General features: G+C 36.0%; 1 protein-coding gene across 3 annotated transcripts in view; it reads right to left on the reverse strand.

Moving 5' to 3' along the window:
• Positions 1-16,742, reverse strand: part of CAPN7 (calpain 7) — a 37,306-nt gene extending 20,564 nt beyond the window's left edge. For 2 of the 3 annotated variants that reach the window (XM_008570723.1, XM_008570721.1), the window contains exons 1-9: positions 16,422-16,742; positions 14,187-14,295; positions 10,426-10,583; positions 9,370-9,437; positions 7,230-7,430; positions 5,342-5,428; positions 3,329-3,455; positions 2,734-2,819; positions 1,349-1,442 (exon numbers count right to left, since the gene is read on the reverse strand). In XM_008570723.1, the coding sequence (XP_008568945.1) occupies positions 1,349-1,442; positions 2,734-2,819; positions 3,329-3,455; positions 5,342-5,428; positions 7,230-7,430; positions 9,370-9,437; positions 10,426-10,583; positions 14,187-14,295; positions 16,422-16,523 (1,032 nt within the window). In that variant the 5' untranslated portion in view covers positions 16,524-16,742. Of the gene's footprint in view, positions 1-1,348; positions 1,443-2,733; positions 2,820-3,328; positions 3,456-5,341; positions 5,429-7,229; positions 7,431-9,369; positions 9,438-10,425; positions 10,584-13,006; positions 13,060-14,186; positions 14,296-16,421 lie in introns of those variants that run through there. The other variant, XM_008570722.1, reaches the window with a different exon arrangement.
• Positions 16,743-16,957: the final 215 nt, after the last annotated feature.

Raw genomic sequence — 16,957 nt, forward strand, 5'->3', positions numbered from 1 at the left:
AAAAAAAAAAAAAAAAAAAAAAAAAAAAAAAAAAAAAAAAAAAAGAAATGCAAATTCTGGTCCCATCCCAGACCTACTGAATTAGAAACTCTGGGAGTGGTGCCCAGCAATCTGTGTCTTAACAAGCCCTCCAGGTGATTCTGTGCACACTACAATTTGAGTATTACTGAGCTATAGAGAAATGATTTTTAGACTGGAATCTCCAGGGGATCTTGTTAAAATGCAGATTCTGATTCAGCAGGTCTGGGGTGAGGCCTGAAATTTTTCAATTCTAACGAGCTCCCAGGTGATGCTGAGATTGATGCACGGACCTGGGAGTAGACAGTGCTAGAGAACCCTAACAATGCAAGGCCTGTATAAGAGTTCAGAGTCCTTAAAGAAATCAAAGTGGTATAACTTGAGACTATGCATATATTTCACAAAGGAAGTAATTTTGAAGGCTTACATCTCAAGTTATGACTACATATAAACTATTCTTTCTTTTTTTTTTTTTTTGTCTTTTTCCGTGTCCGGCAACGGATCGCAACCCTCAGTGTTGCCCCCGTACCGGACCGGGGACCGGCAACGGGATTGCAACCCTCGGTGTTGCTCCCGCGCCTCGCTCAGCCAGTGAGCAGGAACCGGTCTGTATGTGGGATCCGAACCCTCGGGCGGGAGCGCCGCCGCGCTTCCCAAGCGGTGCACTTATCCAGTGCGCCACCGGGCCGGCCCCTACATATAAACTATTCTGATGTAACATACTTAGTTTGTCTGATCTCCTTTTAATCAGAACAAGTAATTAGGAACAATCAGATTAAAATTTATTTTAACCATTAACGATCCTTAGTTCAATGTTACTTATTAAAACTTTGCAAAAATTTTCTCAAAACCAAAACCATTAAAAAATTGATGTTATACTTGTCAGGGTTTTTATTTTTATTTTTTTATTTTTATTTATTTATTTTTTTCCGTGTCCGGCAACAGATCGCAACCCTCAGTGTTGCCCCCGTACCGGACTGGGGACCGGCAACGGGATTGCAACCCTCGGTGTTGCTCCCGCGCCTCGCTCAGCCAGTGAGCAGGAACCGGTCTGTATGTGGGATCCGAACCCTCGGGCGGGAGCGCCGCCGCGCTTCCCAAGCGGCGCACTATCCAGTGCGCCACCGGGCCGGCCCAGGGTTTTTATTTTTAATTATTAAAATGATGATACTGGTAGTAAAATGTGTAATATCACAGACTCAAAATCAACTAAACTGACTTTAAAAATGTTTACACAAATAAAATTTCTTAATGATTCAACTTAAGACTCAAAGATGAGAAAGGGAGAGAGAAAAGGGGTGGGGTATGGGTGAGAAGCGACATTATTCACCTTTCTTGGGACACCATTGAGGTGAAGTTTTACCATATACTTTCCACATGGATTGTATTCCGGTTCACCATCCTTATTCTGAGGGTAAATTATGCTTTTGTAAGGAAAATAAATATTGGAATACCAACATTAATATTCAATATAAACTACTATACAGGATATATTTCATTTAGACATACCATTGTCTTGGCAATTTTACAAAAATAAGCATAAGAATATTTTCCTATAACAGTCCTAAGAAAGAATTACACCTTAACCAAAGTGCTTATTTACTATAAATGAATGAAAAAAGTATCTTTTTTTTTGTTTTTTTTTTTCCTTTTTGTCTTTTTTTCGTTTCCGGCAACAGATCGCAACCCTCAGTGTTGTGCCCGTACCGGACCGGGACCAGCAACGGGATCGCAACCCTTGGTGTCGCGCCCGCACCTCGCTCAGCCAGTGAGCGGGAACCGGTCTGTATGTGGGATCCGAACCCTCGGTGGGAGCACCACTGCGCTCCCAAGCGGCGCACTGTAGCAGTGCGCCACTGGGCTGGCCCTGAAAAAAGTATCTTATAAGATCACAAAGTAGGACATCATTTTCACAATATTCTGAAAAGTGCTCAATTTTTCATTATATACTCTAACTAGTAAATCTTCTATTAAGTAGATTTATTTTAAGCCAGTTTAACACAAAAACCAACTCAGAAAAAGTTAAATAAAAATTTATAATGCTTAATAATATTTATAATGAATGATTTTAATTTAAGGTACCTTTTAAAAATTGAAAAAAAAAATTTCAGAAGCATTTTAATACAATCTAAAGCAGAAATATATGCCAAAAGAAATGTCATTTTACATTTTCCAATAACCACATTAAAAGTTAAAGAAATAGGTAAATCTGATTTTACTAATATATTTTATGTAATTCATTATATATAAAATATTATGATTTCAACACATAATCAGTGTAAAAATTAGATATTTTCCAATTTTACATTATTTTTTGTGCTAAGTTTTCAAAATCTCATGTGCATTTTATACTTGCACTCAGTTCAGACCTAACCCATTTTAAGTGTTCAATAGCCACATGTGGCTAGTGGCTACCTTTATGTACAGAACAATTTTGAAGTACTATAAAAATGACATAATTTTACTTTGACCAATTTCCTGTACTTCAAAACATATTTATTCCATATATATTAACTACATGTGCATATATCCTTAGTCTGTTTCAGCATATCTCCCCATATTCATAAATCATCTGCTTACCCTCTACAAAAAGGGCCACTATATTCCGAGTGATATGCCCTCTCTGCTTTCTATGCAGATAAGGCCTAAGTTTTTAGTTTCCAGTTAGGAGACAATTAAATGAAAAGGACTAAAGGGCGAAATACAAAATTTTACCTGGTAATCAACTTCTTATTAAATCGTCTTTCATAAGCTGCACTGATAGCCAGTGATGCCACAAAGGAACAATCTGATACTATTGTCTGTTAATAAGAATAACTCAATATATTCATTCATTCAAGTAATTTCAACATTACCACAATATTTACACATTGCACCAAACACCTGAATTTTTATATGAAATCTCTTTTGAGCAGGAAAATAATAGAAATGCCATGCTGCTGACTGCATATTTTATTCAAACAAATCCTATGAAATAGAATAAAGTATTTCAACAAAGTTAATTTAGAATAATTAAATATTTAAATAATGGAATATTTTTCTTTTATACCTATTCCCTTATCAAAGGTGAAATTCAGATTCTCAAGTTTCTCATCTACAAGCACATATCAATAAACAGTGTCTACATAAAATATGTAATTGCTCAAAAGAAGTTATTCATACTTATCTCAGTATGTTTAAGTCAAAATGTGCATAATGAACAATTTTTCCAATCACGCGCATTTGAATATATAATAAAAATCTGAGGAAAACCTCAAATCTATATTCAAATATTAACTTTCATATAAAATTATACAAAATACATGTTTACCTGCTTTATGCTAAAACTGGATACAGTATATATCATTGTAGGATTGTTGGTGAGGTCTTCTGGTCGTACCCATTTGGAAAACGTGGTTTTTTGTTTAGGTGATAATGGTAGCTTGCCCAATCTATCACTGAAGTAATAGTAAAAATTAAAATAATAACAATAAAAAAATTAACCTGAAAAGATGACTCAAAGCCAAAATTAAACTTCCTAAAGATTTTTTTTTGATACAGTGATCATAGCTATACTTTATGTCATCCGAAAATAACTGGTCAAATCTGATTCTTTACGCTTAACCTTAAATTCAGTCAACCTGATCATCCTAATTAAGAAAAATACATAAATAATTGAAAAATATACATAAGAGCAACCTAAATTCTTTTATATTTACTTTAAGAATACAACTTAAAAGACTAATTTAGCATAGTTATGTTCAAGAAATTCAGCAATAAAATGTAGGCATTAACAACAGTACAAGCTGATTCATTCTAAAGGACCTGGGAAGCTACAGATCCTTACCTTGGCTCTTAATAAACTCCTCTCTGCAAGGCTAATATTGAGAGTAGCTAATTTACTAAATACTAAACATGTGCCAGGCAGCATGCTAAAGTGCTTTACATACATTATTTATATAATCTCAAAACAACTCTATTAAAGCAACTATTTTTAGAAAAGGCTTAAAGTGATTAAATAACTTACTAAGGTCACATAGCTAAGAAGTAGAACTGGCATTTGAATCCAGCTCTCTGGTGCCAACTCTACCCTTCTTATTCATTACCTTCTACTCACTTTGTATTGTAATATTTCTCTAAATTGATGTGTGCCACCAAATAAAAAACATCTCCTTTTCCCCAAACTTTCTCTAGACCAAGGGCAACAAACCTTTAGATTTCAAAAGATTTTTGGATAATATTGCATGGTATGCAAACTGAAACAAAGATAATATTCTTTTTTCGAAGAATGCTGATAAATATCAGGAGAAAGAGAATTTTTTGGTCAGGTATGATTTGCAAACTTCTGGTTAAACTATTGGTTTTTTCATTACGGGACAACCTCCAGACTTTTAATAAACTAATATTAATTGTAAATCTCTTATAGTAAAATATAACATACAACTGTTCTCAAACTTTTTTGATGATGATCTCACAGAACCACTAATGTTCCAGGTAACATTTTGGTACCTGTGTTATATCAGGAGCTAAATGTAAACAGACAGTGAGCTGACTGAATTTAGAAGAGTCTAAAGATAGCTATCACAAAATTTTGAGGGGAAAAATGAAGGCCAATTCAAATTTACAATCTAATTACTTACTATTATTAACCTGCCATAGGAACCATAACAGAAAGTAAATCCAAGATTCTTTAATGTCTGTTCTCTCAAGTCACCATTAAATTACCAAATTCAATGTTTTTTTCTTAGAACTTTAAAAATATTAAAAATATATTGTAAATGTAATTTCTATTCAATAATGCTTATTTTATAATTTTAAGAATAATAAATGACCAGAATAGAAAAAATTTACAAAAATGATTTAATCTCTCAAACCAGAGATAACCATTCATAAATTATGGAGCCATTTCCTATCAATCTGTTATCTGCATTTAAAAATGTTTACTGTTATGTTTTCTTCTCAGAAAATATTGTCACTGTAAAATAATCTACAAAACAAGAAAGAAAAAATCTTGCCACTTAAGAGGAATTTTAGTATTTATTCTTGATTTTCCCCCAAATTTAATTCACCATTTAATTAATATGTAATATGTAAAATATATAATAATTAACCTATATTTAATTAATAAACTGTTTATTGAGTACCTACTATATGCCAGATACTGTGCTAGACACTGGGGTGCAACTTAGTTAAAACAGACACAGTCTCTGTCCTTATGAAGCTTATAATCCAGAATTGAAGACAAGTATTAAGCAATGACAAAAAAAACGATTTCCACCTGTGACAAGTGATATGCCTAAATTAATGATCTTGGAGAGTAAAAATTGCAACAGTGCTTACTTACCAGAAAGGCATTGGATAGGCAAAACGTTCCCTCAGATCAACATTCATGAAAGGAACATATTCTATACCATTTATTTTTGATGTTGTTCTATAAAACACAATAAAACAAATTCTCAAGTAAATGTTCAAGTCTACCTTAATCGCCAATTTTATTTAAACTCTTTAAAATTTAACTGACAAGGTATTGGCTGTATGAAAATTAAACTGATGACCTCCTGTTGTTGAAATTTTTATTTGGACAAAATTTTCACAAGATAATTGAATACCAGAAAATAACTGATTGAATTCAATTCAGTAAGAATATTCTTTTAAGACCAACATCCTTTACAACAAAACTCTAGTCTCAAGATAGGCCTATTCTAGAGGTAATTAAAGTGTCCTTGACACCAGGACACAAATCCATTTCTATCCTAAGCCCCAAAAGGGAGAAATCAAGTGCTTAATTATTTTGGAATTTAAAAAACATGACTTTACAATTCTGAAAAATAAGCTCTTCATATTTTCTTGTTATGGGAATATGGAATAGGTAGTAGAAGGAAATGTCACAGAAGCCAGTTATGATCTGTTGACAAATTTTAAAAATGGGGTTTGTAGTAGCTTTTCATATTTTCTCCTTGTTTCATGTATATGTTTATTTGTATAAAGTATTTCTTTCTTGTATCTGTTTATTTCCTTTATTTTATTTAGAAGTAGTTGCAGGGTAACTTCACAATTTAGTCTTTAGGTAACATTATTCAGTGCATTTGAGGACTAATTAATACAGTCAGCAATAGATACAATGACTGTTGGGACTATGCGTATTTTCATTTTGGGGAAAGGATGACAATTTTTCACTTGTATAAAGGATAGCTGCATTTTGCTCGGTGGAAATACAGAGTTTTTTGCTGTAATATGAAATTCCAAATGTGCGAAGGGAGCATATGGATGCTGAGTAGCCAAAGTGTTGGACTTTTAGTGTCTCTTAGCTCCAAAATTACCCTCTTTTGTCCTGCTTTGTGTTGTGTTGGTTAGTACGAAATTTTTCCTAGGCAAAGGGAGCCAGATTCATAGGGTAGAATTAAAATCTTCATCAGGAAAGGAAAGAAAAATGCTCTCAGATGGCTACTACCTAGAAAGGAACCCTTTCAGCTCAATTTTAGGAAAATTAAAAACGAGCACCTCTGTGACTTGCACAACTCTAAGCAGGCTGAACTTCCACCAGTGCCCAACTTAAGAAGAACCATGCCGGCTCTGAGATTTATCCCATCTGCACTGGTTCAAAGGCAATCAGGAATTTTTACATTATTGTGCTCTGCATTTTTAATATCCTGAGGCTGCTTTCAGACACACTGAGCTGGCTGCCTAGACCAGGGGTCAGCAAATATTTTCTGTAAAGAGCCAGACGGTATTTAGTTTAGGCTTTGCAATGAGGTCTCTGTCACATATTCTTCTTCTTCTTTTTTTTTTAAAACACTTTAAGGAAATGTAAGAACTATTCATAGTTCAAGGCTTCTGTTTGCTGATCCCTGGCCTAAACTGCTACTTCAAGTAATATATTTTTTTTCCCCCATTAGGGCTCTGGTCACAAAGTTACATAGATTATGAGTGGTCTGCCATAGCTGTATTTTGCTCCCTAACCGTTAGTGCTCAATTTTGCAGAATGCTATGATTTTCAGAAGAATATATAATGTCTAGTAAAAATGCTAATACTAAAGAATATTAGAACTAACATATTTCAACAATTTATTTCATGTTGTGACCATATGATGATATAATTTATAATAACATAACAGCATAACACATTATAACAAAGATCTGAATACAATTCAGCAAACCTAATGAGAATAAAATTACCTGCAATGACTATGTTAACAAAATTCTTCATTACAATGAATCATAAATTGATTTACCTGAGCACTTCTATTTCTTCTGCTGTGTATCTCTGTCCTTGTGCATCACACGACTGTGGACTTATAAATGGCTGAGGTCTTTCAAGGAAGGGATTAGTTCCTAGTGGAAAATGTGCTCTCACTAGAGGTGACTTTGGTTTAGTATTCGTTGACTTGATTTTGCAAAATGGCTTTGTCAAAGGCTCACTCAAAGCTTCTGCTCTATAATGAAGAGAAGCACAGAAAAACTGTTCTACTTTTTCTTCTCACATTTAAGCGTCTCAGGAAACAAAATTTACTTCAAGAACTAGTCAAAAATCCCTACTGTAAAATTCTTAGTATATAAAATGCTTACATAATAGTCAACATTTCACTACTTAAGCTATTCCCAAAGGTAAGGTAAGTATTTTTGCAAACAATATTCTATCAACAACATTAACTGAGCACTCATTGTTTGTCAGATACTATGCAAGATGAGGGGCATATAATAATGTATAAAACAATCTTTAACCTTAAGGTGCTCATAGTTTTGTAGAAGAAAGATAATTGCATCAAAATTGATGGACCCTACAAAGGAAGAATTACACGTAAATGCATGGACAACAGAAGTCACTGACTTAACGACTGGGAAGAAGGGGTAAGTCAGGGAGGGCTGCTCTGAGTTGATGCTTGAGCTGCAGATGAATTCACCTGGAGAATGAGGAAGCATTCTCAGTAGAGAGAACAGCATGTGCAAATGTGCAGAAGTATGAAACAGCATATAGAGTTAAGGTAACTTCAAAAGAACAGACAAAGCCCCTGTGAAAAGCGCAAATGAGAGGCTGCAGAAGATGAGATGAGAGAGGACGGCAGGGGTTGGCTTGCAGAAAGCCTCACAGGATATGCAAGGGAATTCTGACTTTGTTCTGTCAAAGAACAAGCTACAAAACAGAGAAATTCTTAACCTGAGGTCCACATATTAGCTTTAGGTGTATTGTGAACACTCTGAAATTAAATGCAAAAAAATTTTTGCGTGCATTTTCCTACAGACTGTATCCATAATTTTCAAGATTCTCAAAGGTGGCATGACTGACTCACCTCTCCCCCTTTGTTTAGGATGCACTCAAAAATACCGTATGGGTTATCCACATAGGTAGTAAACGTCATCTATGATTCTGACTGGTGAAAGAAGTCAAGATGGAGGAGACAACTGTGCGTCAAGTGCTCATCTCTCTATGTGTTTAGGAAAACTAAAGATTAGTACATGATGGTAATGAAAAGGATGAATGACTGCTATACCTTAAAAAAAGAAGGGCTGGGGCTGGTACAGCTATCTAGTCAGAGCCTCAAAAAAAGAAAATTTTATTAATTCATGCTATAGGTATAAATGCAATTTCCACCCTTTTCCTTTGTCTATAACGCTCTTTCAAGAGGTGTAATTCTCTTGTGTAAATCTTTTCATTTTTTTCAAAAAGTACCTACTGAGCACATAATATATGTCAGACACTCTGCTAGATGTTTGTTACACCACTGAACTAACAGACAAAATTCTCGGCCCTCACAGAGCTTACATTTGGGGGACATGGACATTAACAACAAATATAACAAACTGGTAAATTTCATGTAATTTAGAAAGTAGTAAGAGCTATAGCTTTGGGAAAAAATATTAGAAAAGAGTAAGCAGGATGAAAGCGCTGGGGGAGATCCAATTTTAAATAGGATGGTTAGGGCAGGCTTCATTAAAAAGTCGACATTTGAGCTAAGAGGTAAAGGAGCTACACACATTGTATAATCTGGGGTATGTGCATGGCTGTAAACAGGTTCATTCTCAATATCTCTATTTTTAGTAGTAGCTCTGGAAGGCTCTCTGGAAGTTCTCCTCTTCAGAAGTCTGATATTTCACAAGAGAAAGTCAGTCTTCCATTTCAAATATCACAATCATTTCTGTTCTATACACAGCAAAAACTAAAAATATTTCTTAACTGATTGGTTATTTCTTGAGTTTAAAGCAGGAAACTAGACAGAGGAGGTAAATTCACTCAGAGAAAGAAGGTAGACTTGTTCTAACTTTAAATACAGAGGTTTGTTACGACTTCTACCACACATTTAGATAAACCTGTTACGTAATAAGTAACACAGTACGTACCATCCATGAATAAGAACTTGAGTGACCAAAACTCACCTATCTAGTGCCTGTCGAGCCAACTGTTTCAGTTTATTTTGCAGGGTTTTATCAGCAGTTTCATAAGACTTAAGAGAAAGAAAGAGATAGACATTCTAAAGCATAATTATTTTTTAATTTGCTTGATCCATAATATTTCTAAGCAAAAAAATTTACAATACATATTACACTTCTCAAAGTTATGAGAGAATAAACAAAGATGACATTTTATTTTCATTCTTAAAGGTGTCATTTAAAATAGTGTTGAAAACTTGTCACTGAGGTGAATTTTAAAACCACTTCATGTGGACAAGTGCTAACTGGACCACAAATGTATGACCATAGTGCCATGGAAGGCTAAGTGGCAGGAACCTCAGAAGACCAGCACTTACCTGTGGTCTTAGGCACCGTACCTACAAAAACCAGGCTAAATGAGAACACTGGTCTATACCATTTCACCTCCTGTCAAATGCACTAGATGCCCCTTGAAGCTATGAGTCTCACTCAGGGGCTCCTTAGGGAGCAGTAAAAGCCACTCAGCATATAGACTTTACTTTGAAAATTAATAAAGCTCTCCCAAACCACTACCTTACTTTTTAGTGTATAAAATTGAAAAAAAACAACAAAAAAAGGGAAGTTTATTCTAAATTCATAGATTTGTGATGGTGAATTCTTCCTGTAGTAAGTTTAGCTATTAGGGTACAAAAAGGTTAAGGTTAAAAAACAGTTCTTATAATTCCAAAAAACAATTGCTTAGTAATAATCTTAATACTGTCAAAACTTTAACAAGAGGTAAACATCCATTATTAACTTTTTACTCTTCATCTTTTACTGAGAAGTAACCTAACAGGCTGGCCGGTTAGTTCACTTGGTTTGAGTACGGTGCTGGTAACACCAATGTAAAGGGGTCGGATCCTCATACTGACCAGAAAACAAAACAAAACAAAAAGGTGTAACTTAACTACATTTATAATGATAGAATAATTTTTTTCATTAAGCAGTTAAGTAAAATTCAATAGTAAGAGAAGACATTTCTTAGCATAATTCCACAAAATTTAATTTGTAGCTTATACATACGGTTTTCAGACAGAGATCGACAGCTTCTGTATATAATTCTATAGCATCTTCAACATTCCCTTTTTCATCTTCATCAAAAGCTTGTGTAACAAGGAAGTGGGCACGCTCTAAATCCAATTGATGTTTTGATTTCAAAGGACCAGCACTCTTTGACTGAACTAGGATAGGAAAAAAAGCATATATAGAAGGAATATTACCTAAATAAAGCCAGATACAACATACTGTTTTAATATATTTAAGACATTCTTTACCAAAACACTACAATTCTTCTAATTAAAAAGCTTAGCAAGGTAAAAGAATAAAATCCTTAAAAAAAAAGTAATTTTCCCTTCTCTTTTTAATCTTAAGGCCTAAAAACTAACATCCCCAACTGCTTAATTCATCACACAATAGACATCAGAGACAAGGAATATTAACAATGTATTATTTATTTAAAAATTTTTTTTCCCTGAATCTCTCTCCTTACCAGCACTCCCTTCATTTAAAAAATAAAACACAGAAGTCCTCCACACATACCCCTCCACTCCAAAAAGCAAAATGAAAGCCTGGAAAATGCTAAATCTTAAGAAACTCCATTATATTTTAGTGTAATTAAAAAAAATTTTTTTTCAGTACAGACAATAATTGTGTAATATAATATGCTAGGCCCTGATCATAAAGTTCCTATTTTTCCTATTCGTTTGGGTCCAGAAAAGCTACATTTTTTTTTTTTTTTTTTTTTTTTCTTTTTCCGTGTCCGGCAACGGATCGCAACCCTCAGTGTTGCCCCCATACCGGACCGGGGACCGGCAACGGGATTGCAAACCTCGGTGTTGCTCCCGCACCTCGCTCAGCCAGTGAGCGGGAACCGGTCTGTATGTGGGATCCGAACCCTCGGGCGGGAGCGCCGCCGCGCCTCCCAAGCAGCACACTATCCAGTGCGCCACCGGGCCGGCCCAAAGCTACATTTTTACAATTCTTTAAATAATTATTTCAATTTTGTTTTTAATATAAAGATATATATCTAAAAGGAACTTGTATCCAGAACATAGATCTCTCACAACTCAACAATAAAAAGACAACCCAATTAAGAAGTGGGCAAAATTTCTGACTAAACATTTCTCCAAAGAATATATTCAAACGGTCAACTGGCAAGCGAGAAGATGCTCAACATCATTAGCTATCAAGCAAATGCAAATCAAAACCACAATGACATGCTACTTTATATGCCCTAAGATGGCTAAAAGACAGACAATAACAAGTGCTAGTGAGGATGTGAGGGAACCGGAACCCTGATACACTGCTGGTGGATTTATAAAATGGTGTAGCCCCTTTGGAAAATGGTGTGGCAGTTCCTCAAAAATTTAAACATAGAGCTATCTTATGACCCAGCAGTTCTACTCCTGGGTATATGTCCAAGAGAACTGAAAACATATGTTCACACACAAAAACCTGTACATGAACGCTCACAACAGCATTATTCACAGTATCCAAAAGGTGGAAACCCAAATGTCCATCAACTGATGACTGGATAAACAAAATGTGGTATATCAATACAGTAAAATGTATTCAGCCATAAAAAAAAAAGAAGTACTGATATATCCTACAACATGGATAAATTTTGAAAACATTAAGCTCAGTGAAAGAAGCCAGACAAAAAGCCATGTATTAGTTGATTTCATTTATATGAAATATCCAGGATAAGCAAATTCATAGAGACAGAAAGTAGATTAGTGGTGGCTAGGAATGGGTAGTGACTGCTAATGGATAAGGGGTTTCTTCTGAGGTGATAAAAATTCTGAAATTAGACAGTGGTAATGGTTCTACAACTCTGGGAATATACTAAAAACCACTGAATTGTATACTTTAAAAACGTGAATTTTATGGTATGTAAATTATAACTCGATAAACCTGTTATTAAAAAGGACTCTTCTGCTTAAAATATTAATACTTAATTAAATACATAAGGAAACCATTTAATTCTCTACAGATTATACTACCTTTGCTGAATAAAATGAGTAAAAAACTAGCCAAACAATTAAGGTGTGTTGGGTTTTCAAAATCCTTTTTGAACTTTGTTTTTCACTGACAAGTCTTTATTTTTCAAGAGATGAGGGCTGTCACATTCTGTGCCTGAATATCACATTAATAGTTGTCGATGTTTAGGATTTACTTCCCCCAAATCAAATGCAATTTTTTAGGTTTAGCTGTATTTACTACAAAGTAGAAAGAATTTTTTAAAAAGTCTTCAGGAAAATAATAGATAATTCATATTTTTATCTCCAATTGTCTTAAAGACTTCTAGGGGTTTAAAGAACACTCTGTGATAAATATAATAGCTATGTAATAAGCATGATTGAGTGTGTGTATACATGGAAGGGAAAGATGGCAATATGCCTTTGGCTACCAGGGTTTCTATTCTTGTAATAACACCACTATATGATCTCTCCCTTCTAGAGCATTCTGCTCTAACATTTAGTCTAGCATGTTTCAGAAAGGGATTTCCATGATAGTGCAATGTCTATACTTTTATCTCTCCACACCTGATTAAAGACTTCCTGAGGGCATATGGACTAACACTCATCTATCACCCAGTACTTACCATATATCCCATACATGCACTCAATAAATGGTTGTTGAAATGAAGGGAAATATCTATGGAAAAAACAGGGAGATCATGGAAGTAAGCATGAAAGATTACTTTCCGTACTTCAAAGATAATTTTATTTGAAAACACTGATCATGAAACAAGGTTCCTAATTATTGGGCAGTTAAATTTAAGAACCTGATTTACCTGGCTGGGAAAATAAAATTTCCTTTGAAATACATGGTATTCTGAATACATGAATCAGTTTTGTATCAAGTTAGGCCCCTATACACAGGCAGTCCATTTTTCAGTATATGTAATTTTGGGGCACTGTCTTAAAAGTAAACTACCTCGTTTTAAGGGGATTGTCATTACAACGAATCCAATGATCAAATCTACTTTATCCTAACTATGTGCTTATAACCGTTCATATCTACTCAGAATGAGTGGTAGAAAACAGCACAAAGTCCATCCTCTGCTTGTGGCTTTATTATACAGCACCAGAAAAAAACGGGTTAGAAAGAGCCCCTACGGAGATGAATGCATTTCTGAAACAAAATATCAATACGTGATAATTTTCTTTTCTACCCACATGAACAGCAGATTTTGGTGCAAACCACTTATCTCTAACAAAACTGTGATCATGAAGCCTATGTGTACTTCCATCACAGCACTTGCCAAGCTGTTTATCAAAATAAATACAAGTTGTTCCAGGTCTCTGCTTACATGTCGCTTTTCCAAGGTATGGTTTAAAAAGAGGTTAGCAAAGGTCTGGAGGTAGAAGACACTGACAGAGAAGAGACTGAACCTACAGCTGAAGTTTTTAAACACTAAAGAGGAATAGTTACTTAATTTTAATATCAGGAAAGAATGTGTGACAGATATTCAAAAAGCAAACTTTAACAGGATCCTAATCCTAACTGCCAATAGAATGTAGATAATTCACCATCTTGCATCTCTGGGAAATTAGGATATTGGACTATATTATCTCTAAGGTTCCTCTTCCTATATCTATCACTTATTTCCATACTATGATTTTTAAAGAGGTGATTACCAAAAGAGGAATGAGCAACAACAGAGTGAGGATCAAGATCCAAAGAAGAAAACAAAGAGGAGAGAGAAATATAGAGGGAAAAGATGTGACGGGGAGAGAAGAAAAAAGACACAGTGACAAGTTTAGTAGTCCTTTACCAACCTGCTGAATGTAGAGCCTGAACTCTTTCCAGATACTCATTTATTTTTTCTTGAATATGTTCTAAGCTTGATCCTGCCATCTCAGCATAAATTAAGGCTTGTGCAGCTTCCTAAAAATAAAAAATAATTCAAAGGAATCCAACAGATGTATTAATTTGAATTTTCTTTTCCACTTTCTATTTATTTACTATTGGTTTCCATGAATAACAAAACAAGAATGTCTTTAAGATATTAGTATTTTTCCCATAAATTAAATGAATCACATAATCCTCCAATACCTTTTCTTTGGTTTTCAATGCTCCCAATTTTCACATACTGTTGAAAATTTATGAACTCAAATATGAGAAATTATAAACATTTATTTAGAACAGTTGTGGTTTACTTATTTTCTGTTTTCCTTATGCAATAATCAGACAAATTCAGCCGAAAGGCTGTGGGAAAGAAAAGATACGATGACTTCCTCGGACTCTGTAACTCAGATATTTCAGGGGAAGAAAATACAACTTTACATTCAAACATTAAATATTGTATCTTACGAACCATCGTTATCTAAACACATTATAGCTAAACAACTTCAATAACTACTATGTAATTATATAATATATATTACCTCTTCTTGCATGTAAATATTGATTTTCAAATAATTATCTTGCTTAAAAAGACAAAGCCAATTTAAAAAATTGCTACTATCAATTTTATTTTCTCATTTTATTTATATTCAAAAGTGACTAACAATTGAGAAACTGCTTATAGAATGGTATCAGGGCAGAAAACACTAAATACTAAATTGATAAAATTTATAGAAATACTTTCTAGAAGTACAACTTTTTTGACTTTCTCAAGGATGAAAAATTCTTCTGAAGTGTCATATATGTAATCTTATGGGAAAACAAGAGGCACTGCATAGTAGTTTCTTTTGCTTTACAAAAAGCATTTTATATGTCACGATTTTAATCTATTAATATTCATCAGTTATTTTACAAAACCAAAACACACAGAACTTTTCTTTTAAAGAAATATCACCTTCTGAAATTGTCAAAAAACTCCAAAAGGAATGATTCTGAAACACACCAAAAGTTTAAAGTAGATTATAGGGCTGGCCAGTTGGTTAGAGCACAGCCTTCTAACACCAGTATGTCAGGGGTTCTGACCCCCATACCCGCCAGCCGCCAAAAATAAATTAAAAAAAAAAAAAAATAAAGTAGACTATAAAACGAAGGCAATAAAATATTGATCTGTGGCAAACCACTCTTTACTGATAGCACACAAGCTTATGGAATAAAATTACTACTACTGGGTTATCAAAGTCTGACATTCTTTCTAAAAGAAAAGGTGACAATATTAAGAGGATACAGCTACCTCCACATGTGACTATTGCTGGAGGGGTGTGTTTGTAAATCTTCAGGATTGGAGAGCAGAGACTGGACTGTTGAAGCTCATACACTTTGATTTAGCAATGTTGCCCCCAGTAATTTATCCAAAAGAAATATCAAACAAACATGTAAAGCATTAGTTATAAGGATATTAACTGCACCATTACTTACGATGCTGAAAAACCAGAATGAATCTACAGTTTGTAAAGGAATTATGATACATCCACATAATGAAATACTATGCAGCTATAATTAATAAAATATTATAGGTCTAAAATTAGTGATTTGGAAAAACATTCAAATGAAAGGAACAGGTTAAAAATAGTATAAACAGTACAATCCCACTTAGTGAAAAAAAAAGCTGTATACACATATGCATAGAAAAACCACAAAGATATATATCAAATGCTAAGATAAGAGATGGCTTTATTCTTTTTCTAATTTATTTTCTTCAACGAACATGCACTACTTTAATATACGAGTATATCAAAGACCATTTCCAGCTAGGCATAAATCAGAGCCAAGTGACAGCAAGACCTGGCTACTAACTACCCACACCTAACTACTGCCCCGGAGCAGCTCAAAGGCAGGCCTCTGCCAGCCAAGACTGAGGCCAGAGAAGCGGTCCCTCCAAAGCCGCCACCAAGCCACCCCACAGTGGCAGGAGCCCGGGTGGGCGTGGATGTGTTCGGCTTCTATAGCCCGGGTCGCCTCTCCCGTGCGGAGGAGGAGCAGGAAACAGGGAGAGAAAAGCACTGCCAGTGAGCCCTGTCGCCTCGGCACCTGGACTCCGCCATCGGTCTCAGGCCTCCGCCGGACTCCGACTCGAGTGCTTCCCACCGAAGCGGTTGCCCCGGCCCTACCTTGTAGTAAAACACTGCCTCAGAGTAGCGGCCTTCGTGGTCGCGCTGCACGGCCAGCCGCGCGAAGTGCACGGCATCTCGCTCCAGCGCCGTCGCGTCCATGGCGTTGAGGACCCACGCCCGGGTGGCAGCGAGGCCCTGACGCACGACGGCTCCGGACCTCGCGCCCCGGAACGCGGCGAGTGCTCAGAAGCGCCGCGGATGAAGCAGGAAAGTTTACTTTCGGCAGCGGAGGGAGGACAGCAGGCCTTTCCAGACCGGGCCAACCGTGACGTCCCGCTCCCTCGGCGCAGCCCTAGCGCTCTATCCCAGACGGGAGACCAACGGGCAGCCCCACTTGGCGGCCACCGTGTCCCTTGCCCCGCCCCCTCCGGCCGCAATGCGCAGGCGCAGCCTGGCCCTGGGGAGTTTTGCGGAGCTTCGGCGGCCGAGGCCGGGCTCGCGGGAGTGCGCGGGCGGTGGGCGGGGCCGAACCCGCGAGCGGGGAGGGGTGAGCGGCTGCTGCGCACGTGACCGCCGCGGCGCCCGGGATTGGG

This window comes from Galeopterus variegatus, unplaced genomic scaffold (genome assembly GCF_000696425.1).
Source record: "Galeopterus variegatus unplaced genomic scaffold, G_variegatus-3.0.2 Scaffold625, whole genome shotgun sequence".
NCBI classification, from domain to species: Eukaryota; Metazoa; Chordata; class Mammalia; order Dermoptera; family Cynocephalidae; genus Galeopterus; species Galeopterus variegatus.